The 27,983-nt window shown below is 40.1% G+C and overlaps 1 protein-coding gene across 2 annotated transcripts; it reads right to left on the reverse strand.

Moving 5' to 3' along the window:
• Positions 1-38: 38 nt before the first annotated feature.
• On the reverse strand, positions 39-27,983 carry GSN (gelsolin). 2 transcript variants are annotated; one of them, XM_085310833.1, is made up of 17 exons: positions 27,927-27,983; positions 12,698-12,899; positions 11,667-11,821; positions 10,437-10,598; positions 10,067-10,216; positions 9,678-9,767; positions 8,589-8,721; positions 8,144-8,232; positions 6,853-7,068; positions 5,684-5,817; positions 5,052-5,142; positions 3,884-4,054; positions 2,794-2,968; positions 2,358-2,482; positions 1,868-1,945; positions 1,067-1,127; positions 39-429 (listed from the first exon to the last, which is right to left on the reverse strand). In XM_085310833.1, the coding sequence occupies exons 1-17, from the start codon at positions 27,957-27,959 to the stop codon at positions 260-262; spliced, it is 2,235 nt and encodes a 744-aa protein (XP_085166959.1). In that variant the 5' UTR covers positions 27,960-27,983; the 3' UTR covers positions 39-259. The 2 variants fall into 2 exon arrangements, with proteins under 2 accessions (XP_085166959.1, XP_085166958.1); XM_085310832.1 differs by lacking the exon at positions 27,927-27,983 and adding an exon at positions 14,128-14,350.

Here is a 27,983-nt window from a genome sequence, read left to right on the forward strand (position 1 = left end):
TTCTCTTTAACCTTTCTTCCTAGTAACAAAACCCAACATTTTTAGTCTTCACATATTCCATAGAAGCTTTATTGTATTAAATGTAATCAAAGCAAGGAGGGGGCAACGATTGGTTTTGGTAATTATTGCACAGCTCATTGGCTATTAAAATCACTGCCTTGTTAATGTGCATCCTGCAGGAGGAAGTAGCTCTTGAAGGCACTGAAGGCACTAGACTTGCTCTATTCAAAAAGAATGCCCCAAACAATTCCCTTTTTGCTTAGACATCCACGTCTGCCATTGCTCTCTGTAGAGGATCAACAGACCAGTAGTCATCATCCCAGCCCAGGAACCAGCCAGAGAAGGTGGGAGGCTCAAACCCTTGCTTAATAAGTGTGACTGGAGTTCTCTTGTCTCGGCTGGCAGGATCAGTCTCAATGTATCGTTTAGCTGTAAATACACAAAGAGAAGGAAATCCCATTGAAAATAATTCTTATGAAGCAACAGCTGAAAAAAAAAGATTATAGCTAAATGCATGCAAGAGATTACTTTCAGATCATTCCTTTTAAAGAAATAAACTTCCACTCTGTGGTTTTATCTATATCTATTAAAAGATGGTGCTAGTAGCTAGAAAGTTTATCTTAAGACTATAAAATGTTCTTTTCGCATGCAAATTACACAGAAGTATTTCTAGTGAACATTACAATTCAAGCAGTAAAAATGCCATCAGATATGGTCAGAGGCAAAGTGATCATTTAACTCATATCAGAGATTTAACTTTCCAGAATCAGTTCCCGCCACTCCTGCAACACAGGCTGATGTAAGGAGACAGTGGCAATCTATACCTGCTTACACACACAAGGATGCTTTTTCACTGTTGAGTTGAGCACAGTCTATCTGACAACTGCACCTCTTTCTGCTGATCTTAGGTATCCTTTCCAGATATATTTCATCTTTTTAGTTAATCACAACATTCAATTTTACACTGGTTGAGACATGTTTCTCAGAGTATGAAATTGCCTGCCTTATGATCAGATGGTAGGAAAAGAAGAGGTTTATTTCAGAGAGGAAAACATGATGGCATTACCAGATTTCAAGGCCTCAGTCTTTTCCTCTTCCTGTGCATCCTTTCCAATCCATACAAAGACCTAGAAATAACAAGTCATATGAATTGCTTCAGCAACAATTTCTATATGAAAGAAAGCATAAGGTAGGCAAAGGCTCAAGTAAGCAAAGACAACTATGATACAAAACTTGAATATTTGTTCAGGTGTCTGAATTATTGACCAGCTTATCACTGAATTAATTGACTAGAGCTACCGCTAGCCAACAAGTAGCTTTTTGACTACAGTTTACCTGCATTAACTTCTAAATATATGAACAAATTATATACTAGCTTAATATTAGAAAGAACTAGCTGATCTTTGAATATAATTTTTACATAGAAAAGATACAAAATTCATCTGTAAGTTGCCTTTTGGCTGATTTCACACAGCCACTAATAAGACCTCTGTTTTCAGTAACAGTAGACATGTCATTATCTTAAACTGTTGAATCCTGACAACGATTGTCAATTGTCTACAGACAGGACAGGACAACGATGCTGCTGTTAAGAAGTTAACAGACATGGAAAGTGCCTATAATACACAAAAGTCTGTCTTATTCAGCCTATAAGCTGACCAAAAGAAGCGGCAGGACAGCAACTCTTCTCTCAAATGCTGCTTGCAAGGTCTGTTCAGTGTCATTAGTGAGGTGATGATTTGTTCTCAGGTCCGAAGATCAAAGGATGCTAAGATGCAGTAACTCTTCGAGCCATTGCAATCTGAGTCTCTACAGCCAAGTACTGCTTATTCCTTGCTTCCTTCTTCATTAGAGAAGTGTGACATACCTGGTCCCACGTGTCAAGGATCATAACATCATCTGTAGCAAGGTCATCCTGAATCAGATCCCCAGGAACTTCTTCAATCTGGAAACAAAGTTAAAAGATGAGCACCTACTCCAAGCACCATTTTATCTCAGCAGAGGAAATGCAATTCACACAGGTTCTAGTATCACCTATGAATCTCATTAGTCTTTCTCTCGTGCATAAGATGTTCAATGCTGCCTCTTCTTATTTGAAAAACATGAGAGTCAAAATTAGAGTAGTTTGAATGCTAGTTGTTAACAAAGGGAGGACCAGCTTGATGGTGCAGAAAGTTGTGCCTGGTAACAGTGCTATAAGAGCTAGCTGCTGCACCTATAAAAAAATGGTGCTGATGCATTCCTTCTAGAGGAAACACTGCAACAGAAGACTGCCTACTGGTTGACTCAGGAGCAGACTGGGACTGAGTTTCTCCTAGCCTTCTCAGAAGGAATCAACTGTCATCCCAGACACTCACAAGGAAGCGCCCACTTTTGTTGGAGCATGCAAAAAGACGAGGGGGGTGAGCATCCATCTTCTTGTCCTTCAGCCTGGGAGAGGTACGGTAGGCAGTTTTTCCACCCAAAGCGGCCCAGAAATTATCTGCAAAAGAAAACAAGATACTGATGATCCAACCACACAGGGAATCCAAAGCAGCAGTACAGCTTGAATAGGACCTGAAGGCTCCACACAGCAGAATGGTCCATGTCATGCAGTTCTCTGTCTTAAGTTAGAAAGTGTGGAGGACCTATCAACATGAGTGTGCTAGTAAGCATAATGAAGACACTTTGGAGGAGCTGTTCTGTGCCTTTATCCACATTTCCTTGTTCTGGGTGATAAAATATCCATGAAACAATCACAGACAAAGTGCAGCTACATGAAAATAATCTCAGACTCAGTTGTGCTTTCCTCACCTGGCTCTCTGCCCTCAGAAATCTGTACTGGGCGAGCTCCAAGAATCTTCAGCAGCTCTTGTGCTCCTGATTTTTCAGCATTGCTGGCTCCTTGGCCAACCCAAAGGTAAGCAGTAGAGGGAGTCTTCAGGACAAAGGCATCATTGGAGTTTAGCTCACTGGCAGTAGGATCCAGCTGAAAAGAAAGAACATTGCATGTGTCAGCTGTAACCATCCTCTACACAGAGTTCATTATTTCAAAATAATAATCAGTACTTATTGTTGAATAAACTTCAAACAAGACATTCGATGCAAGCATGTAGAGTTACAAGAGATGTTGTGTATTTGTCTACTGAGTAATGAGCTAGGACTAATCATATGAGAAAAGTAAATGTGTGTTTCTCTAATCTACACATACATGTGACATATGGTAAGAATATTGGAGCTATCGCTTTGCCAGATCTTAATGGTTATGACAGGAGATTTAAGAACTTGCTGAGGAGACCTTTGTAGAGAAATATCCCTGCCACTAGGCTGATAAATTGACAAAATTTTTCCTACATCAGCAAAGATATGCCATCATGAAGCTAGAAAATTAGGAAGTTGGTGCAGACATTTCTCCTTGCCTTGCCTATTGCTATTGACCATGATTTCTTTATCTATTTTTTGTTACTATGTGGTTTGGGGTTTTCTTTTTTCAAGACACAGGGCAAAAATTCTATTTTTGTATGAGATATTTAGCACTTTATTGTTCACTGATAGCAGTGCTGTCGCACACACTTAGAATGGATCCTGATATTCCACAGCAGATCCTGATTGTTTTCAACAGTGTTTGAAAAGTATCACTGTATAGGGGGCACAGTATTTACTGGAGACGTAAGAGAAAAGAGTTTAAATATAATCAAGATGACACTAATAAACCAATGAAAACATAGTGATTACCAGTACTTATCCATAGGAAAAGGGGATGCTCTTAGCAATTTATAAAGGTTTTGAAGTGTGTTTCAGTTTACATCAGAAAGTAGAACTCGGCCTTTGTTCTATTCGAAGTAATCGCGTTCCTACCACAACTTACGCACAGCACATGAAATCTGGCTCTCTTTCCACATACCTCTACTGCTCTGGTAGCACCTGAGGTGCTGGATCGGACCTGGAACAGCCGTGTTTGTGCAGGTGCTGTCTGGCCTCCTTCCCTAGAGGTGCCACCCTTATAAACAATCAGGGGCTTTCCACCAAACATGCTCATCAGATGAGGTGGCTCTTTTCCTTGCACTACTCGTTTCTAAAAAGAAAAAAAAAACCAAACAAACAAAAAACAAACAAACAAACAAACAAAAACCTTACTGTCAGTTTTAAGCTGATAAAGACTAGCACAAGATCTGCTGGAAATGGCCTTTAACACCATGTTTCCAGCTGGTCATGGGAGCTTAGTTATTACTTCCTACACAAAAACAGACTAGTGTTTAAACTGAGCTCTCAAAATTGTCATTTCATTTTAACTGAAGAGTGATCCATTGGCACAGAGGCCAGCAAGTAACAGTCAAAAATCCTGTCACACACTGGCCATTTTCAAAGCCTTCTTGCAGAATAGCTGGAGTGTAGTTAAGGCACACAGCCTTTCCCCAACACATCCACTGCAGCTGGCTGCTACCACTATACGATTGGGTTTGTCCACTACCATTTGGTATCATATAGCTTATAAATAGGATCCTAAGCATCCTTTTTTTCTGATACAGTGGATGTCAGGACAGATCATGCATTTTGATAAGTTACTATTTTTTCTAAGAATTACAAATACGCCCTCTTCCATTTTTAAAATGTATTGGCCTTTCTCACTGTTTCTTAGCCGTTTAGCCCTTTCAATGTCAGACCTTTTCTGGCTTCAGTTTAGAAAATCTAACTGAAATATTTCATTTTCATAAACTATTTGCTTGCTTCTTATTCCTCCCTTGAATGCCAAAGGCTCTCCAAGTCACATGCATTTTCTCTCAATCCAATTTTAAACTAAGAATAAAAATAGATATCTTAGTTGATTCCAAGAGTTTGCAGTCTGCATCAATCCAGCTGCCCCTGAAAAGGGGTACTAAATACAACCAAGGTGGTTCCTTTTCTTTCTCCTAGCAAGCTCTGTTGGCCAACAACAATTGCACTGATTGGTATAAAATGGTGACTGTTAACTCCTGAGCATTAGTAATGCTAGGTCACAGAAGGCTCACAACCACTTGTGAGGTACATGAAAGCAATGCATATCTAATTTATTCACACTGTTTTTTATTTACCTGTACAGGGCTGCCTCCCAGCTCCTCATCCAACTGTACTGTGAGGAATGCAGCAGTTGTAATTTCATCTTGGGTGGAATCAGCACCCTGCCTGAAAGACAAGGCAAAATTTTAGAATCGTATTTTCAGTATTTTTTTCCTCACATCTTATAGAGATCAAGAGAAAAAAAATAAGGAAAACCTTGATGTTACTAAAACCCTGCAGCATTTTACTGTCAGCATGATGGAGAAATCCACTATCTTATACAATAATATAGTGATTAGAAGAAAAAATAGGGATGTTTTCCAGATAATAAGCACAGATTTGTTAGTATCTTAATGCCTATCTCATAGTAGTACTGTTACCAGAAACTACATATGCAGCCCCTACACAGACTGCACTCTTTCACATTGTATTTAAAAATAATATGAAAATGTTTGCATAGTAACTCCCCACATTGTGCCACTTCAAACAAAACATTTCAGATCTTGGGCTGTGTTTTGTTTGCAAGAGAAGATTATCCAGGGTGAAATCTTATTCCCCAAAGATCTCCTTTAAGTGGCAACCAGCAGTGATCCATTTTCAAAGAACTGATCTCTAGGCCCCACACAGCCCCAGTGCTTGGTGGCCTTGCACTGGAAAATTTTCTTACCAAGTGTAGATAATCTGTCCCTGTTTTCCAGCATGCTGGTAGTTGTACAAGATAATATAGCTATCCCCACCGTAGAACTGGCCATACTTCGACGGATCCACTGGCACTTTCTCTGAACCTTCTATTCTCCAGATCTAGAAAAGGAGCAGCAAAGGAAAGGAACAGAAATATTCCAAGTGAAATGCGACAGCAAAATAAGCAGTAAACAGAACTCACGTGCTGTTTTCTTCCCAAATCCAGCCTTCTAAACTTGCAGTCCTATGGCACCACCTGCTGGCAAAACCTGATAAAACACTGGCGTTCCCACCCACCAACTACTTCCACAAAATTTTCAGCCAGGCCTGGAAGCAAGGTTAACTTAGCTGTCCTACTGTTAGCTCCCAGATCTTGACCAGGTTCATCAGAAGGATCAGAATCACTGCAGAAAATGTGAGTTAGACTACTAGCACTGCCAGCACTCATGCTAGTTTTGTATCTGACATGATTATTTCAACTTCTGGGCAGCCAGGAAGCTATCAGCCTTACTGGGGACTTCTGAAAAGCCTAATGATACCTAGGACCTCTATGGGCCATGGGTATGGGATGAGACCCAGTACTTAACCTTTTAAAATCCATCTCCAGCACAGCTTCTAGGCACAAAGACCTACATATAGGTGCATGAGACATGCTCTGAGACAATCACCTCCACATGCATAATGGCAAAAGCTGGAACAAAGGAAAGGAGGAAAGCTGAGAAAAATTAGTCTGGATCCACAGTTTGATGAAGCATCACTCCAGGACAATTTTAGGGTTAAAATAACAGTTCATCTACACTACTTGGCTGTAGGGATCTCAAGAATCTCATAGTTTATGAAAGTTTAGCATTGGTGAGTCTTGGGCCTCTGTCTATCTCAGTGTTCTTTCAGGAATGCCATCAGGTAGCAAAGACACTTCTGGAACCCCTCCCAAAAAGATTCTGACATTGCTTACCATGAAGGCAAATAGCACTTGTAGGTGCCTGGAATTCAATTTGCTTTCAAGTGATAATGTAAAAGCAATGTGCCTTGTCTCGGGAGTACTGTTAAATCTGGAGTACTCCTGGAACTGTTCTAACAGCTACAGTGTGGGTAAACCCAAGCGGTTCCCCAAGACATCATCAATTCTATGCCTTCTTCCTGACACCCTTTTACCTGTTTCCTGCCAGAGCCATCATCTTCCATCCCATGCTGGGCTGCCATGGCCTTGGAGGTGTGCAGAGTGGCAGCATCAAAAGGTACCTTCTCGATCTTGGCAATGTGACCAGAAATGTAAGCCTGCCCCAGTCCTTCTGTCTGGTCCTTGTCCCGCCAGTTCTTGAAGAATTGCTTAAACAAAGGTGTCTCACCACTCTCAGGGAGGACTTGGACCTGAAACAAATGAGACAACCTTTGAGGAGCAGCCTTACCCCACATCATATATGGTCCCATCTCTGGCTGCTCCTAGCCATAGCATAAATTCTGGTTTCAGGCTGACAGATAATTGCCTGGAACAACTCTTCAGAAGCTGCAGCAGTTCAATGTTTGGTACCAAAATGTAGTATTAACAGCAAAGTGACAGGTAGCAAACATACCAAACACACCTGGCACGCAGGTCCTACTAGTGCCAGACAGCAACCAGTAGTTCCACCAGCTGTTACCATACTCAGTAGATCTTTACTGAGAGAAAAGATACCTCACAAGCCATGTATTTTCTTCTGCTTGTGACCCCTGGTTTGAAGGGGTCTTTTGCTGCAAGCCTTTCTTAAGCCTTTCTGTAACTATACCTGAAAGTTATATACCATTACAATCAACAGCATGGATATCAGAATATGCTATGGGATACAGACTTTGTCTAAAGTGAGTTTTGAGCAAGGCTGAAGAGGAGCTAAGCTCTTAAAATCACTGCCCCAAAACAACAAAGACAGATTTTTTTATGCCCTCTCTTTTTCACTGTTTGGGAAAAGATAAAAAAAAATGTCTGAGAGAAAGAAATGTTACATATTAGTTGTGCCAGGATAAAATTACAAGAGGCAATGGGCACAAATTGAAACACAGGAAGTTCCATCCAAATCTAAGGAAAAACTTTTTTACTCTGAGGGTGACTGAGCATTGGAACATGAGAGGCTCTGGAATCTCCATCCTTGGAGATATTCAAAAACCATCTGAACATAGTCCTGGGCAGCCTGCTGTAGGTGACTCTACCTGAGCAGGGTGGTTAGGCTAAATGTTCTCTTCCAACGTCAATCACTCTGTGAAATGCTATTGTAAGGACAGTGTTAACACAGGAGCTATACTGTTTAAAATGACCCTGCAGGAGAGCAGATCTCCCAAAACAGGAGCTGCTTGAAAGACTGCTAGGACACTTCACATTAGTTGTGCTCTGTGCAAGTTCTGGCCTGTGCGACAGAAAAGTATCTTTAGTGGTGTTTGGGGGTTTGGCCATATGTGGACTGCACTTCCTTACCTGAGTATGTTTGGGATAACCCATCTTTTCAATGAATTCTGAAGCAGTTTTCAGGGCTGCTTTCTTCTCTTCAGAGTTGGCACCCTTTCCTTTAATGAAAACAGAGAGAAAAGAGGTCAAATTTTTAAAATTCTGTGTACCCAGAGGGGAAACTGTCCCAGGCACTTCTACCTGTTGTTACAGGAGAAGGGCCTAGCCTTCCAGCTAGAAGATGATGCCAAGCAGCAAATGACAATTGTTTTATTACTTGGATGCAAATTCTAATTCCTTCTCCCCAGGCAAGCAGTAGGAGAAAGCATTTCTGAGTTCATTAATGCTGTCTGTACTTAGAAAAGCACCACCACCAAATACACCCTTCCCTAACCTGCTTGAATGAAACAAAGGTCAGTAACTGCATTTAGATCCTATGCATACATAATACCCTTCATCTCCACCTCTGTGATACCTTTCCAAACAAAGATCTTTCCATCTGTGCCATGGTCCAGAATGAAGCAGTCATCTGTGTTCAGGGCTGCCTGAGAGAAGGGGTTCTCATCCGCCACCAGAGAGACTGCCATGTTCCCTGCTCCATTGGAGACCTGTGATAACACAGTACAGAGGCACAGATCAGGTATCATCTGTCCCCCTCCCACTACACAGCAATAGTCCAAAACTCAGGGAGCAGAAGGTAAATCAACTTGAATGCATTGGCTGCTTTGAGCACTATTGTTTTCCAAACAGTTTATCTTTGACACAGCAACAATATGACAAAAACAGAACATCTACTATGGAGATTTCAAAAACTTCCAGCAAAGTCGATACTGCTGGGACCCAAGAAGGGTTGATCCAAAATAGTAATACCCTTGCTGCAAAAGCAGCCAAGAAATATCTCCTAAAGCAAAGCAGCTGCATGCAAAACTGGAAAAGACTGTTTGGTAACTAGGAATGGGTCTCCCTATATAACGTGGGTTTAATAGTTCAAGTTCTGTACTTACTGATGCATAAAGGTCTACATGACAAACCACCTCAAAAGACATTCACCAAACCATTAGTAGAGACTGCTGTAGTGGTTCCTAAAATGGTTCCTAAGAAGACTTGGACATCCTCTTGCACTTATACTAGTTGGTGGTATACATTATCTCAAAAACCACTGCTCATCATGCTCACTGAATAGAGAAAGGGGTAAAGTCAGGGCACTAGGCTCACACTTTTTAATTTATTCTTGTCATCTTCCTAACACAAAGCCTGATAACATAACAGAAGACTCCCGTTATTCATTTGTTTCACACTATTCCATTCCCTCAAAAATTCCTGGAAGTCCCAGCTGTCTTGCTGGAGTCAGCAATGCTGATAAAGACAAGAGAAAGCATGTGGGTATGCAGTGTAAGTAACCAAGGCTCATATACAAAACTTAGTAAGAAACTAACAGTAGAACTAGACTGAAGCAGGACTCAGATCAGATCAGCTCTTCTCCTCCATTCCAGCTCCATCTAATTGTGCAAGGATCACCACCCTCCACAAAGTTATTTGTCAGGGTCCATCTGTTTCTCGTTACCTTATAGAGCTTAGCCAGCTTTCTATTGGCTGTATCAGTTTTGGTTTCATCAGAAACTCCCAGTGGCAAACTGGGCTTTGGTCCCAGAACCTGCGAAAGAAAGAAACAACATTGCTAGCTGATCCACGAGAAATTCTGTTCCACAGATGCTCCAGCCACAAGGAACAAGTAGAAGAAAATTTCAAATCAACAGCAAAAATAACATACATTGATCTCCCAGAGATGCAGAGCCTCTTTGGGAGCCTGCATCACTATGAATTGAGTGTGGTTTCACTACCAACACTTCATGTGTAAAGACACCCTGTACTGAGCTTATCTACCTATCCCAACCATTCTTCCACATACGTCCCTTACAATTCCAGCACAGAGAAATGGATGAAGTGGATAACCTGAAGCATTTCCTCCCGCTCTGATCCATCCTCTACAACATAGACTTTGGCCCGGCCACTCCGCTCGTTGTCCCGAATTCCCTTGGCCAGCACAGTGGCCTTCAGCCGTTCATGGCGGTTGCTGTTGGAGCCACACCACTGATAGATGTCCTGGGGAAAGAAAAAGACAATGCAGCTGCACAGTGTCAGAGCCTAAACTGGGTGAGATAGCTGTATGGCCAGGCCTGAAAGATGTTAAAATACCAGCCAAACAATGTTTCAGAATGCTTAACACTTGACATCACTTCAGTTTTTCTTCATGTACTTATTTAATGAGACCTCTCTCCCAGCCCTGAAAGTTTACTAAACCTGTCTTTCACATGGTACTTACACTACCAAGGTCAAGGATGAAACAGTCTCCAGTGTTGAAGCTCTCCCAGGTCACAGGGACCTCAGTTGCTCGGACTGTTCGCTTGCCTTTGACTTGAAGAAGCCTCTGGACAGTTACTTCATTGGGAACCACATGCCTGAAGCCAGAAGCCACGCCACCAGCCTAAAGAGAGAGAGAGAAAAAAAAAAAAATCACACTTGTGCTTTTACTCCAGAAAGAACTGAAAATTCTACTAACTTGCTATCTGTGAGCAGTTTTTGCCTCTCTCAGGAAAGAGGTCACCAACAGCTTGCAGAGGGAGCTAGTTTGCCCCAGTATGGGCTTTCATATATCAATATATCCATCACTCTTCAAATTCCTGTGATATCTATTCTACGGGATACAGATACAACACAGTTGGAAATTTCCAAATTCAAAGAAGATGATAAGCTAAGACATTTGAAGGTTTTGACTGCTGGGGAGAGGGGTGTATGGAAATGCATATTTTGTCCTGCCTATTAGAAATTAACCCGGTCTCAGTATTCCCTTTCTCTGCTGATAAAGAGATACTTGCCATTTCCTTGTCAACTTAGGCAATAGGACTAATGTCAGTTATTCCCCCAAAAGCACTACATGTAAGTACTTTACAAGAACTTGACTTGATGTCACTTTCCTTGTGCTCTTGGATTTCTAACAAACATAACCATTCTTGGCTATAAGTTTCTACTTTTTCTATTCCATTTTACTGCAGTGGGATGAAAGAGCAATTCCCACAGCTATTCTTCTATTTTACCAAAATATTATGAATGCCAAGAAAGTGGGCTGAGCACAGAAAAAAGAGACTGGAAAGGTCAAACTCTGTTAGGTAAGTGGGGAGAAATTATTAAATTACTGAGTAGGCATTTCTCATTAACTCAGATTGCTGTTTCTTAAATTAATTCCAGACATCTTGAGACTGTTCTTTCCTCTGCTTCTCAAAGGAAAACAAAACCCCAATTTCTAAAATTTCCTGGGGCTTTGCTTGTGTATTATTAATTCAGCCAAAGCTTTCCCCCGGGATCTGTTGTTCTCCACCCTGTCAGTTCCAACTCATTGAAAACATCTGGTTGAGAGTGTTTTTTCTTTATTTTATTTTTATTTTTTTTAGTAACTATCAAAAGGGCAACCCATCTTCTCCTGAGGAGAGAACAGCATGTAATTTCTTGCAGATTTGATTCAGTCTGGCAGTATAAAGACCCAAGGATTGCCTACCTTGTACTTGATGCCAGATTTGAAGTACCCCAGGAAAGTTGAGGACTCATGGCCTTGCACTTCCCGATGCTGGACAGCCTTCCCTTGAAGGTAGTCATCCATCTGGACAGTGAATATGGCAGCTGCCCCACGTTCATCTTGAGAGCTTTCATCTCCTAAGAAATGAAAAAGCAACAGCTTGGAGACAATATGGGGTTTCTGCTTCCATGTTCAACCACGCAAAAATACTAGGGAAAAAGATAATCTCTGAAAAGTTTCCAGAAAGGTCTGCAGAATAGCCATTTCCAAATTTTTTATTAATGACCCTAAATCAGCAGTATAAACTATGCATTTTTCTGGCAGACTCATTATACGATCAGTCCTCTGAAGAACTGCTGCTTTACAGCTATGTTTTTGACAGGCATCATACATTCTCTCTTTGCCATCTCTCCTTGTCCTGGGAGAAAACCTGCTAGAGGCCAAACGCATGGACAGATGAAGCAACAGCAAGGTGCTGTCATTAGGCTTTATGAGGGCTATAGAGATTAATGCAGCACTAGTTCCACAGCAGTTTGCCTCTCAAGTCTACCAGTCACTCTTTCAGGGGAAAGGCTACAGACAGGTAGCAGACATGACAAAATATCATACTTGTATCCTACATAGCTTTGACTTTAACATGTTTCATGAGTCTTGGCTTTGCAAGATGTAGAGAAAGCCTTAGATGTAGAGAAAGCTCTTTCATCTGAGACCTAATCTTCTCTATGGACCTGACAGAGTCTCTGAAGATAGGGATGACTTCTGTCATCTTGACCAGAAAAGCCCTTCTTTCAGTGACACAATACAACTTCTAGGTACAGAGATGGCTGCACTTACGATTGCAGAAACCACTTCAAATATTTAAGGTTAGTAACACCATATTCACATAAAATTGCATTTTCTCTGTAGTCTCTTATTTCCTCTGGTAGCCCTTATTAGACAATGCTACATTAGTGAGAGGAACAGAGTTCACTTTGGGCTGCCGGTTCAGCAAGGTAACTCCCATCAGATCTTACCTAACCAGAAATGCAAGTCGTACTGGAGGTTCCCATTTCGCTGTTTGATGGTGTTCAGCACAAGATAGGAATCTCCTGTGAAGAAGTCTCCATACAGATTTTTTGGCACCGGTACCAAATCAAATTTCTCAATCCTCCAGATCTGAAGGCCAGGTTCCTTCCCAGCCTTCAAAAACTCAGCGTGCTCCACCATGCTGACAGGCTAGACGTAAGACAGAGAATATTGTTCAATATGCATAGCACACAGGAAGCCCTTGTTTAGATTACACAGGCTTTGATCTCTTAACTATTGTTCCAGGCAACAAGTGGAAAGTTTCCTATTTTCTCTTGTACTGAATTTTGCAAAATCTCTCAACTGATCACTGTTAAACTTCTGTTCAACTCTGCTTCCTGACTTACTCCTGACATTCCTTCCTAGACTTTCTGTTCTCCATTCTTTGTCAGTAAGTCTGTCTCTATTGATTTTACCCTGTATATTACATCTCTTTCTTTTATATCTATTGCTTTTTAATATGGCATATAAATAACAGACAAACTCCCTTGCTGACTAGTCTTTTGTCTAAATATTCCATGAGTTCCAAGAATCTAGGAAATAAACACACTCCCTTTAACTATGTATGTTGTATACCTAGCACAACCATTATTCAATGATTCCTAAAACCCAGATAATCTTATCTGTCTCTCTCTGGAAAATGTTGTGAATATCATCACAGAGTTAGATTAACATGTTTCTTACAACTCTTCTGTTTATAACTCTGGGAGACATTAGTTCAGTACTTCTACATAACTCTTCTCTTCTAGGAATTACACTGACATAGAAAACATCCTGTCTTGAAGGACATTGCAATTTTGGTTTAAAACATGTACTTTCATACTAATACCATGTATTAACAATATGCTATCTATTATTTGAACAAATGTCATGGGCAGCTTCATATAACTATACTTTAAAAAAAAACAGTCTGGTAGCACTGAAAGAAATAAAACACTTCTTTAGTATTGGCAAAGGGGGTTTGTCCACATATTATAGCATGCCTTTGAGTCATATCAGATAATAGGGTGGAAAAAATTAAAATGTTATATTAGCAGCATACAGTATTTTGACAAAGAAGATAGTTCATAGTAGCTGATGGACAGAAGTACAATATGCTCAGCTTTCAAGCCAGAAATAAAGAATGTTACAAACTAGAAAGCAAAACAGCAAGTTAGCTACCAAACTGATCTGTAAACGGAAATCTGATATCAAACAGATAAAGACGGAAAACAATGAACTTATTGTTTTGATTCCTGACAGCCTGACTTAATTTCTTCCAAATTCCCACCACAAATTTGAACAAAATCCTTACAAAGAGTTAGAAAAGAATGTGACTCTTACAAATAATTGAAAAACAGAAGATTTTCAATGTTTAATTGTGATGTTATTCACTTACCACAGCTGAAAGCACAACAGCTGCTGTAACGATATATCCAAGCCCTGCAACAGACACGGAGCTTACACAGTTCAGCTTCAGAGCCATTGTGCAAAAAATGGTGAGAAATATATAACTGAAGTCTTGTTTGCACTGCAACTTAAATAGCATTTCTAACAGCTCTTTTCTTCTGCAGGAGCTGTAGGGAGTCCTTCCTTCCTTCTCTTGCTGTTAATGAAGACGCACTGTAGAAACCAGTCTTTTATCACATGCAAACACAACCACCCCCTCAGCAATATAGGGGCGTAACATGTTTGTGCACATGGTCCTCTTGGAAGCCTCAGATACTAACTCTGCCATTTACAGAGGTTTAATCCTCACAGGCAATAATTCAGGACAATATGCTATCCATTACAGCCAACAGTGCAATTAATGTTCAAACAAGCCAAATAGCTATTCGTAAGGCCAGTAAAAGAAGGAGAAATTATAGAGATATCAGCAACAAAGGCAACATTTTATCTGCTGAAAACTGCAGATAAATAGAAAGCTTATGAGATGCAGAGGAACAGAAAGGCTAGTCCAGATAGCAAGGAATGCAGAGAAAAAGAGTTTGGCGATGAGAAAGGGAATAGAGAAGAATTAAAAGGATACAACAATACAATAAAGTCTATATAATACAATCTGAGGATGGAAGGAATATGCCCTAATCTCTCTCAATTCCTCAGGGGCAACAAGAAGCAAACTTCAATATGTGCTTTGTGTGTCTTGCACCTGGGTAACATCTCAACACAAGCTCCCCCCTCAGAGTGGGGGGGGGGGTTCGAGACAGACCAATATATTTCAGCTCATGTATTACCAAGAGAGCATTAGTAAGACTACTAGGTATGTAAGAGAAGAAGAGCTAATTCAGTAATTTCACAGCCTAGTGTTACCGAGGCTGCAGCAAGACCTTGTGACATGATTCTGACAGCTATCAAATCCACACAAGACAATTGTATGGCTGATAGTACCATGCTGATAACCTACCACCAGCAACACAGCCAGTAAAGAGCTTGCTCCATCCAATCTCCATGCACTTCAGCAAGTGAATCTATCACATTTCACAAGGGAAATGTGCAGAATGAGTTATATACCACGTTCCACCGTGGCACCTCAGGAACAGATAGCCATACATGCTCACCAGAGAATGGAATTGTTCCTACAGATGCAACGAGCAGATGCCTGCAATACCATGTCTGCCAAACACTGCCCAAGAGATTGACGAATCTTGGTTCAGACTTGCTCTGTGGTGTGTGGCTCTGTATATCCTAGAAGGTCAGACAGGAGTACCAGAAGAAATGCAGCTAATGCCTACATGTATTTGCATTGCTGGTTACACTTTAGCTCTTAAGGCACATTGGAAAGAACTACTGATGGTCTGAACTTTCCGCTTTCAGAATCTCTCAAAAGATGCTTAAATAAAGGGCCAAATCCCTCACCTCCTTAAGACCGTAACAAAGCTTTCACAAGGAATAGATCAGACATTTTTTTCAGTGCTTTGTCCTCTCTCCATGAGAATATTTTTTTTCTTTCTTTGTCTCTCACTGGACACACTGTTTCTTTCTCTGTTGTCCAAGCTCACGCATTTTGTTTTGAAATTTCATCTTAGCAAACTCTGTTTTAATTAATGTACCTTTGACAAATTTCCCTGCAAGTTCTCAAACTGCAAATAAGTAATAAAAACAATGTCTTTGTCTTGCTGGTATTTCTGATCTCTGTAAAGGAAGTTCAGAGTGTCAGAGGTCTGAAAAGCAGTTAAAAAAAAATTGGAATCCTAACCGTGTGCTGGGTCAGTTCTAGCAGTCCTCGGAAATCAACTGTGAATGACTTCTGCAGCTGCAGTGTACTCAAACCAAGATCACTGGACAGCATAACATTATAAAGAGATGGGTCCGTTCCAAATGGAAAAATACTTCTGACTTTTTATTGATAAATACCTGTATAGTGCCAAACTTTGCAAAATTCACAGAGTAAGGGTGAAGACCTAGGATAATCTTCCCTGCTAGCAACCCATTTTAGGATAACTTCAAATCCACAGATATATGCTTATGAGCAGGTATGGTATTTCGGAAAAAATGGATTTGACCTTCTAATTAACTTGGCATTTTGTAAGTTTTGCCTTCAATCCAAGCTTGCAACATCCATTAGCTGCAGAATGTAAATACAGGAAAAAGAAGGAAAGAGGCCTACGATGATTAAATTGTATATTATAGTGTTCTTTGGTAAAGATTCAGCTAAAGTATGTCAAGAAGGAGTAAGTGTAATATATTCCCACAGCTGGTATGGTCTATTACTGCTGTCAGTAAATGTTGTATTGTTAAATTAAGCCACAGAAGTCTGTTCTTTGGATGTTTTATTGGTGGCATATGCCAGACGCAATTACAAGGCCCATACTGAAAAGGATGTCCTGATGGAGATCATGGGGGAAAGGCAAATTTCAAGCCTTTCAATTGAACTGTCCAGCTTAGTCATAGAAATAGTGTTATGCAGAGCCAGTATCTTATAAAAAGGAAAGTTATTTAAGGAAAAATAGAAAAGGGCTTGGAAAATGGGATTTCCATGCAGATGGATCATCTGAAAGAAACTTGGCTGCATAGCAGAAAAAACAAGAATTTAAGAAAAAAAGTCCAATGTTTTGAGCAAACAGTGGAAGGCAACAACGTATTATGGTATCCAGATGTGTAGTTAACATGATCACAACAAACCAATCTGAAAATACCTTATAATGGACATTAGCCTGTAGAAATAATTACAGGGATATAGCCTCTACTTAGAATAGACGCATGATATGCAACAGAAGCTGACAATGTGCAAGGGACTCCAATTGTCCCATAGATCAAAAGCAGAATTTATATATTGCTTTTCCAAGAAAATATTAGATGATCCTCCTGAGGCTGAAAGCTGTGTGTTTCAGAGAAAAGGCCAGAAGAGTCAGAAGGACTCTCTGCTCTCTCTGCTCAGCCAATGTGGTATTGTTGCCTTGCTGTATATCTTCTMTATTACGGTGCTTTTAAAAGTCCTTGCAGAAGCCCCAGCAGATGCTTCTACTGCCTCCTGTCTGAGACTTGGTAGTTTTCTTCCCCAGTATCCAGTTCAAAATATCTTTCTTRTTTCCATCCTACCATCTGTAATACACACTTCTCTTTGCCTCCCTCCTTAAGTATTTCCATGTATGCTCTTTACATTTACCTATATGGCCATGCCTCCTGCTCTCCTCTCACGGAGCCACTATACACAAGACTTGTGCATTCCCCTCATAAACTGCTATCAGTACTTTTACCACTTGTCTTTACTCTTCTCTCAGTTTGTTTCTGGTAAGAGGGTACCCAGTTCTGTACTCAGATCAGATGTGCCCCCACCTGAACTATAAAGAAAGAGCCTGCCCAGTTCCATTTCCGGACATATCTATGGACACAGAGCCCACAATCACTCACTCTTTCTGTTCCATCACACTGCAAAGCCAATTAGAGGGAACAACTAATGTCTAGTTCTCCACATCAAATACACTGTCTCATCCTTGTACCTCTCACTAACTGAAGTTCTAATAATGCTATCTAAAGTGTCTTTTTTAGGAAGCAATATCATCCAATACTGATTGAAAAGAAGAGAAAAATCTTTCTTCTGTTAGGTTTGATTGATTCCTACTCAACTTCAAACATTCAGAGCAGCTTACCAAAGCTGAAGGAATGCACACATTCTACCAAAACATCCTCAGATTTCTGACATTGACAGAGCATTTCAGACCACAAAATGTACAGAGCAGTAATGATAATATTTTAACAGTTTTTTTAATTAAAAATATATTAAAGCAAGATTAAATTTGTTGGAATGGATATAAATATGTATTCGCCAGTTTGTCCAGATGACATAGCAAATATTAGCGTATAGGGCTTTGCTTACAACACTTTGGACTCTGATGTGTCTAAGACTACAAAGAGAGTACATATATTTTAACCCATTCATTGAAGTTTCTGGATGCTTTTTCTGGAGCCCTGAAGATGTGCAATTGGAAAAAAAAGAGGTGGAAATTTACTGGTAAAAAGTGGATGAAAAACAAAACAATTGCAGTGGTTCATTTAAATAAATATATCTGAAAAAAGGTCTGTGTTGAGGATAGAGATATTTTAAGTGAATGTCTACAAGAAACTGAAAAACCCCAGTGGTCTGATAATTTCACTAACAGCATTATGATTTAAAGAAAGGGTGTGTTAGGGAAAGGAGGGTTTATTTTTGTTTCTCTGACAATGCATTGGAGAGAGAACTCAGTCTCCTTTACATAAAAAAAAAAAAGCTATACAATATTTTACTCTCCTTGCGGCTTTTATTCAATAACTGAATAAAAGTGAGTGACAGAGCACTGGAACAGGTTGCCCAGAGAGGCTGTGGAATCTCCTTCTTCGGAGATATTCAGAATCTGCCTAGATGTGATGCTGTGTTAGACAGGAGTCTAACATGCTCTTGGTGACCTTGCTTGAGCAGGAGGGTTGAACAAGACGATCTCCAGAGGTCCCTTCCAACCTCAATCATTCTGTGATTCCATGAACCGACCACTTACGAGAGAAAAAATAAACATACATTTTCTTTGAGGATCTTTGGAGTTACAGTTAAACTGTGGCAATGCACACACATATATACCCGCAGATACAATAAGGGCTTATCCACCCAGGACTTCCCAGGAAAGCTTGGCTGAATTAAATGTAACATAGGACGGTGAAATAAATGATTGTAGGACAGGTCACCATATGGTTGTCCTCATTTACAACTCAAGTGTCCTTAGCTCACCATAGGTTCAGTTAATTTGTTTTAACTAGCTACACAAACAAAGCCCACACAGGAAGGTCTGCAGCCAAGCTAGTATTACACCATGGAATATCTAAAACACCTGCTGCTTACTTCTGGAACCATTTCTGCATTTCTAGATGACAAAAGCTGTATGTTTTATTTTAATGGATTATACTTACAGAGTATCAAATAGCTTTTTCTAATAAAGACTGAATTTCTAAAATATGGGGTGAACAGTAAACCTTAGTATAGACTCTATCCAAACAGCGTTCATGCAGCAAAAATGCCTCCTGTGCACCAATCCTTACTTTACCTTGGAGGCAATGGTTGCATTTCCACCCAGCTAATTCTCTCCTTCCATCTGCTTCAGAGCAGGTCTAGATTTACAGCCCTTGATTTGCAGTGTCCTACCCTGGGTACAGGACAGAACTGCATATTCCAAGGTGTCCTGCTTCAAGAAGCTCCACGGGACACATGCTCCTTGGGGCCCAAGGTGCCACAGCTGGTCTGGGGAGGGCCTGACTTCACTGCCTCCTCATCCCCCCACCTGCACCACCAGGAGTGCTCAGGTGCCACGTCCAATGCCTTGGACAAGCCTTCCCCCTCACTCTATCATTGATAATACAGAGTCACTATTAGACAAAAACTGTTTACAGAATATGGATTGCTTCCAAGGAAGAATACATCTCCTCAGGAGAAGAGACTCCGTTATCTGATTATTTGGAACAGGTTGCCCAGAGAGGTTGTGCAGTCTCCTTCTCTGGAGATCTTCAAGGCCTGCCTGGATGCAACCCTATCTAACATGCTCTAGGTGACCCTGCTGAGCAGGGAGGTTGGACTAGATGATCTCCAGAGGTCCCTTCCAACCTTACTGATTCTATGATAGTATTCAAGACCTCTATCAAGCACCAGGAGGATAAGTAAATTGCCACTGTACTACTGCTGCAACACCAGGAAAACCATAAGCTGCTGTGGTTTGCAAAGAGCAAAATTAGACCATTCTACTATCACAACCAGCCCCAATGAAATCAACTGGTTGCACCCGTGGCAGTAACGCATCCAGCGCAAGAGCTGTACACTCCAGACTGCTGCCCAAAATAGTGCCAAAAAAAGAGGTCAAACATATCACAAATCAAGGAATTTGTTTGCTTCAGCTTTAGCTGTTTCTACACTTTGAAGAGAATCTAAACTTTTTGACCCTTAAGTTTTACTTAATTAAACATAATTTGCATCTCAACTCATAAACCTGTGGCACATGGAAAGTATGCCACCTAAGCAGCCATTTCTTTTTTTTTTTCCTTATCTTTTGTAGACCCATAAAAACTCTGATGAATTTATAAAGATTGTGAGAATAAATATTACAGAATCATTCAAGTTCTGATACTAAAAAATAGAGATTTAAAACTGCATAAAATAGAGATGGAAAGATAGTTCAGCACAGTATTAACAGCTGATGACAGTGCATACTGAAAAAGGAAATACTTCTCTATTTCTTACAGCCTCCTTGCCAAAATAGTATATCATATGACTAACTCTTCAGTAAGCCACTGAAAATAAATTCAGCTTTGTTGCCAAGGTGATAGGCATTAACAAATACCTATAATGACAGACAAGATCAGTCTTCAGTCTCCAGACAGCCCTGAATTCACATACACATAAAACTAAGGAAAAGTCCATTTCCTTGTAGCCCTCGAAAAGGCTAGTAAACAAAGTGTCTTTGGGATGAGAAAAATTGGCATGCAAAAGCCTCCTCCTACACTAAACATGGTGACCCTATAAGCTATTTCAGTTTCCTCTGTATATGAGGAGCAGTACAGTTAATAGTATTCCTAGCCAATGTATCTTAACAGATGCAACAAGTCACAAATCCAAAATATGCAAACTGGTATTGTTCCTTTAACAGCTTCCTCCTTGATTTAAAATAGATATCTGATTCCAAGAATAACTCACATCAACAGTCCTGGACACAAATTACACTATGTATTCATAAATTAAAATTCCTTCATAAATTAAATTATTCCTATATTAAAATCACCCTAGCAAATTAAAACACTCAGATGATCCAAGTATTATTCACTTTTTCCAGCTATTTGTTTGCATTATGACTCAGATCAGCTCTGTTCTGATCTCTCTGCCTTTGGTCATTTGCATACGATCCACTTAGTAAACACTGAGGATTCAGTTCAATGCACCAAGAGTGAAAACTTCAACACGAAGGTCTGACTTTCTGCTCAGTTCCAGAAAGATTTTTTATGGTACGGGAGAAACTCTTGGATAACATACTGGTTTCCCACCTGATCAGAACACACTCAGCCAAGAACCTGCTGATAAAATCAACCGTTTAAAAGCCCTACCTTAACAGCATATGTGAGAGCTGAATCATGCACTTAAATACACACAGCCTAAGGTAAGTAGGGATCAGCAGAAATGACTACTTTCCATTAGTAGTGAGCAAAAATGAATTCTGAATTATATTCCAATACAAATCATTGTTCAGTGCTGAAAACATGTCTTAAAGAAGTGTTTGTGTGAGACAATCCAGTACATTAAAATCTGGCTATCACGACCTATTATGTTCCATACAGACAACTGGTGGCAACAGCCAAAACATTAATCAGGCAGTGAAGATGTGCTTGTGGTCAGCTGTAGGGAAATGACACAGATGTTCTTCCTTCAGCCACAAGGTCCTGCATATGTACAGGGAAAATGATCTGCAACTTCATGGAAAGTATTTTTCCCTTTGAGAATTAGCCAATACATTCCTCAGCAGCATGCAAGTCTGTTCAATACATTATCTTTGACCCAAAGAGCAGAATAATACACTACAACTGTAGGAGAAGGGCTGGAAAACAAAAGAGAGGGGCCTAGAACAAGTTCAAAAGGAAGCACAAAACACCAGGCCTTGCACTGTTGGTTTAGCATCAGATGCAACATTTACTACTGCAGACGTCCAGGTGAAACAACTTACTACAAACCATTGCTACGCATATACCAAAGATAAGAGAAGTACATGCAAATAGGAGGGTTTCATAAAAAAATATTTATGATTAAAAGCACGTAGATGAAATTTTGTCTTTTACTACACTGATGTACCATAGCATGTTTAAGTCTTACAGCAAGACCACAACAGGGCCTCCGCCCGACCCGACTGCAGTAGAAGCAGAAGATGCCTGGGTTTAGCGCACAGAAACTCACTGTATCAGCAAGCTCCTGGTTTCCGAATCAGCTCCATATTAGCTCCATATTATATTTCCATCTCTTAATAATCTTCACCTAAGACATAAAGCCACTTAGAATTAAGATAAATCAGTTCACTTAATAGACACATTCAAAATCAAAATGTTCCTTCTGGTTCAGGAAGAAAGATCAAAACACAAGACATGGCTAACAACTACAACCACTGTAGACTTCTGGTACCTGCATTCACATACTGACAGGCAAAAGAGACAGACCTACTGCTATGATCAAAAAATTCCTCCAGTCCTGTACCTAGCATGCACAAGCACAGGCAACATCTGCATCCCCCACAATTCCCCTCCTCAAGAGCACAGGACTCACATACTTCATATGAAGAGATTTTCTTCAGAAGACTCACAAATACCTGTTCCTTAGTAAATCTATGTGGAGACATACAGAGTTATTAGTGTTTCCCTTCTAATTTTGCTATCAGCTCTCTTCTCATAACAAATGCAGATGTGGTCACTGCATTAATAATTTAGGCTTGAAGAGACAGAATTTCCCAGAAAGGCTGCTTTTGGCTCAAAAGCCAGCCTGCCACAACCCCTGCTCAAGGACCAAGGCCTCAGCAGCAGAATGTCGAGCTTCCATCTCGATTATGTGCAGCCACAGGAAAGCAATGCTATAAATAGACATGCCAAAATATTCTCTTCTTCCTCACAGCAAAGTGTTTACAGTTCTCCCTCTGGTAATTTACAGAGGTAATTTATTTTATTTTTTTAACAGGATTCAGACTTTTGGTGTTGAGGAACCTTAAATGTTCTCAGAGCAGACAGCCTGAGAGAAGGCAAAGTCCTAATGGTGATAGCTCTCGACATGGCAAGCTCCATCCAACCCAAAAGATTGTGGGATGATTCATTTCCTCCATGGTTTAAGGATGCTGTTTTGAATTGTAGCTGTATTTTTACTGCATGTGGAAACATTCAGTAAATAACATATGTTTAAACTTTGTTTTTGGATGGTGTCCCACTGACTGACTGGCTCCTAATACAGACAAACAGTTCTTTCTCCCTCTCTCCCAACTGTGCTGAGAGACCAGCTGAGATCAGCTTCAATTCTTTGGGTTCTCAATGGGAGGTGCGTGAGGGGCAAAAGAGGAGAAGAGGAAGAGAAAGATCAAAAACCCTACACAGCCTGTAATCAGAAAAGAACACATTGAAATGAGTAAAAGAAAAAAAAAGAAAACAATTTTCTTCAGAGTTCATACTATCTAATCCTTCCACCCAATCACCCTCATGTCCTAAATTTTGATCAAAAGCCTGATAACCAGGTTTGAATATCCTGCCTGAAGATGCAGTTACTAGCTATGTCCTAGTTCGCACCAAAATGAAAGACAGTTAATCTCCAGAGAGAAGTGCGAATGGGCAAAACTCCATAAAATACTCAGAAAATCAACCACTTCAACACCTGCAACATCACTGCACTCTGTTGAATACCAGTGACCCAACACGGCTATTTCAGCCTGATCTTTTCAGGTTGTTTCATGAAGCTCTCCTGAGTGCTAAGCACTAGAAAGTACCCAAGGAAGAAGCTATTAGAGCTCTTCAGAGCTCTATATAACCTGGCAAATGCATGATCAGTGGATAATCAGGGATACATATCTGGCAGTCTTGCTGAAAGTTCAAACAGGTTACTGTTAAAAGCTGCTACTTCCTTTTCATAATTTTTCTGACCATACCTTCCTTCACTGAGCAGGTGTGAAATACTGAATGTTGACATTTTAGGAACACTGCCTGATCTGATTTTCTCTATGGTGGGATTTAACAGTGGCACGTTATCAAAACGGTTTCCTTCCAGTGACCTAGATATACACCTGGATCAGCAGAGTAAGTAGCAAATGGCAAACAGGCCGTGTCAGGCAGGATTCACAACCTTTAGTGGGCCTGTACAGTGATGGACATAATGGGACCTGTACTGTTGTAAGAGAAACATTAACTGCTATGATCTGTAAAGTACCGAGTGCCAAGTAGCTAATTAACAAGAGGTCTGATAAATCTACTCTGGCAATCAGTGTAGTTCTGCTATCAGAGGACTGAAGACTGTATAATGTAGTCAAAGAATCATAAATTTGCCAATATCCATGACCTCCTGGGAAGTAGAGACAATGCAGAAGCACATTTTCTGAAATCCAGGCCTGCTGTGGATGCAGTTTGTTTAGATGCTTTTATCACCATTTACTTTTATTGTTATTTAAAAAAGCAAGCAAACAAAAGCCTTTCCTACACCGTCTTTTCTAGGCCTGTAGCCCTGAGCAGGCAAGCAAGCAGCAAACAACTAGGGAAGTCCAAGCAGATGCCACAAACCATATTTATGTCTCACCCCCATTTTTACTTTTTTCCTATCCTTTTTCTTTAAAGTGCCCCACTAAAGACAGTCTTCTACTTGGCAATCTCTCTAGGAAGAGAGGAGACCTTTCAATTAAATAAGCCCACAAAGGCTATGCAGTCTGCCTCTTTGCTTATCAGCAACCTGATTATCCCTATTTCAGGTACAGAGGAAGGGGATAACCAGATGTGATCTATTTCTATTGTAACCGTATTTTTCATGGTAAATCCCCACAGGATGCTCCTGTGAGACAAGTTCCTGAAGGATGTAAGACAGAGTGGGCTAAACCCAGTTCTGGACTTTGGCTTGGATATAGTTAATGATACAGGCAGGAGTGCAGGTTAAAAGTAGCAAGCATTTATTTTCATTTATTTGCATTAAGGTGTTGTTTCTATGTGGACAGGTGCAACCTAATTCTTATGTAGCAATTTCAAAGGAAACAGAAAGAAAGTACTTCTCTGCAAGCATAAAATTAAATTAATTTTCAGATGGTGCTATGGATAATAAAACTACAAGATCAAAAAGATTAGAGAAATTCATTGGGGATGGGTTAATTTGTGGCTATTAAACATGATAATCTGAATGCAACCTTCAATTCAGGAAATCCGTAATCACAGTAGTTTCCAACTGCCAAAAACTGCAAGGATAGACTCAAGGAAAATCACCCATGCAAATTTTGTTCTCTTCCTTTGTCTAAACATCTGTTATGAGCTGCTGTCAGAGACAAAGTACAGATGAACAGATGAACCAGTGTGACAGCTTCTCTGCTTCTGTGCACTGAGCATTGTATTCGCCTATATTAGCTTTTCACTTCAGCATTGTTCTGTGGAACCTCCTGCAAAAAAAATATTTCAAAGCACCAAACATGGTAGGCTCAATAGCTGTGCACTATCCCCACCTAGGGGGGTTCTGTCTGATACTGACAAAGTAGTTCAAGCCTGGCTTGTAGCTGAGAACTCAGAGAATTATACTGCTTTTACAGGAAAAGAATTAATCATACAGAGCATTTCTTTCTAATTCCCTCAGTCTTCTTAGTATCTGAAGTGATTAATTAATGATTAGGAGACTGAGAAGACCAGGACTTTAAGTAATGATGTGAGAAGCAGAAAAAGTAACATAACAGATACGCAGAGCAATAAGCCCCCCCGAAAAATAACTCAAGTATTTTTTTCTTGTAACACAAAACACCAATGTCCTTTGAAAGGTACTGCAGAAGGCATCTTTTGAGACTCCAGTTTAAAAGGTTTCAAAAGAGATTACACATGTGCCTATGAAATAAAAACATACACAATTTTGTTTGCAGCTTAGATTTTTAGAAAGTCTATCAAATATCTGGTTCGGAGCATCAATCAACCACTAATCAACAGATATAATAATACATAACTTATTACTGGAAAATTTGCCCACATAAGAATTTTCTGCCTTTTCATTAAAAGTATTTGATAGCAGCCAGGCAGAGACATATTCAGAACTAGATTACTTACATGGCAGTTCCTAAAGTGCTGTAAAGTAAACAAAAAGCAAGAGCAGCTGCATCTTCCTAGACAGTAATTACTTATTCTGCTCAAGCTACTTGATATCAGTGTTTAGTAACTACCTGCTTTACTGCAATCAATCTGCAACTTGTTAACTTTAGCTCATATAAAAGAAAAAAAAATGTTTCTTTAGGTGTAAGGATTCCAAAGTGAAACTGGAAATCTGTTGGTGTGTGGAGCTGTATATTCCTACCCAACATCCTCTTTTATGGCCTGCTACTGAGTAGCAACACTAGTGTCCGAATTCTGGAATTAAACTGAAAAGCTTGTGTTTCAAATGCCAGTAAAAAGCAGATACAAATCCCGAACACTGAATACATCACAGTGCTATTTTAAGAATGATTTTGTTTCCACTAGGATTCTAAAACCATCAGACTACAAGAAAGTTATTTTATATCTGAACTTGGGGTGAAAAAAGCACTGGCTCAGCACGGGTCTTTGGAAAAAAATTAGCTGTTGCTTCTGTGGGAGGAATCATACTGTTCTCTTACCTTCTCTCTTCCGCAGAAGCAGCATTCACCTTAGCACTGTGGCCAGCAGTGTCACTCACTCAAGAGGTGGCTGAAGTACTTGTTCACAAAGGTATATAAAGTACCTTTACAAAATACAAAACAGCCTTGCAACAGAACATGTTGGGCAGTCACTCTTTCAGCTGGAGCTGGCAGCAGCCCCTCAGCTTTGTAACATTATCACAAAACTAGTTTGCAGAATGTTATCTCGTATTTCATGCTTAGTGATGAAAGGAGAACATTCAAAAACTGGTTGGATTTGTGCCTGTAAAATTGAAGTTGAAACCAGCAGTAGCCTTTTTGCTTTGTCACCACTTAGAAATGGCAAAGATTGATGGCTAGTTCAATCTTCCTGTATTTTCCCTAAGCACTGGAATTCCAATAGGCTGGAGAAAAACAAACAAACAAAAAAACACATTCTCTTGCAGATGCAAAGACTCTTGGGGGACTTTGCTGGTACTTAGTTTCCTCTAAAATGAATCAGTATCTGAACACTGAGACACCCAGTGAAAAATCTCTCCTGGTAATTTACATACATATATTAAGAAGTTCACCATCCACCTATGGGACCAATGAGATGCAACTATAATTCCAAACCTTGCCTTCATGCTGAATTCTAGTGAAAGCCATGGAGACTGGCTTCTCACCACTTCCACAAGCTAGCCCCAGCGATGAGGCCCATTGATGGTAACGATAAACTAATGCTGACACTCAGTATTGGTGCACAAGTGCAGAGGACAGCATTCTCATTATGCGCTTGGAGATGAAAAGCTGAGCCCAGTCCAGGGCATGAGACCATACCTAGATCATGTACCGTGCTGCTGTCAGGAAGGCAGCTACAATGCCAGCAGCAGCCGTCCTGTAGAGCAGATGTTAAACTGGGCTGACTTCTGCTTCGTTCTGGTAGCTGTATGGGTTAAAATTAGATCTCTCATACTGTAGCGGGGACTAAGGAATTAATCTTATTCATGACAAAGTTTAAGAAACTGGTTATAATATCCAAGGTTGTGTATTTGGGTACTTGGATACCACTTCATTTGCCCAGACAGATACTACAGAGAGAGAATATTAACTCAGCATTTTGTAAAACAGCTCAAGAAACCTAAAGGATGAAAGATGCTAAAGAAGTGTCCCCCCCCCATTCTATTCCAGAGTAGAAACACCCTAAGATGAGCCATGCCATAATCCAGCAAAGGAATCTTTTTTGCCGATAAACTTGCATCATGCAGAAAGTTGGTAATGGAAAATTGAAAGAATTGTAATGATCAGTAAGAAAAATAAGAGACTTAGGGGAAAGTGATGCTAGTATCATCCTTGTTAGCAAAGGTTGGATTTTTCACATCCAAAAGCAAATAACATTCAAAGTAGCTTTATTCAGAGAGGATCTACTTACTAATGAGGCCTCCTTGAAACAAGTCATCCCCATAACTTTTTTTTTAAAACACTTCCT

The sequence above is a fragment of the Rhea americana genome, unplaced genomic scaffold, assembly GCF_003343005.1.
Source record: "Rhea americana isolate MKP2758 unplaced genomic scaffold, rheAme1 scaffold_328, whole genome shotgun sequence".
NCBI lineage: Eukaryota > Metazoa > Chordata > Aves > Rheiformes > Rheidae > Rhea > Rhea americana.

Bases quoted from the DNA above. Each gene is read 5' to 3' on its own strand.
- GSN (XM_085310832.1), bottom strand. From the start codon at position 14,277: ATGCTATTTAAGTTGCAGTGCAAACAAGACTTCAGTTATATATTTCTC. The intron at 5,143-5,683 runs GTAAGAAAATTT...CTTGTCTTTCAG, and splicing joins GGACAGATTATCTACACTTG to GCAGGGTGCTGATTCCACCC. The intron at 430-1,066 runs GTAATGCCATCA...GTGTATTTACAG, and splicing joins GACTGAGGCCTTGAAATCTG to CTAAACGATACATTGAGACT.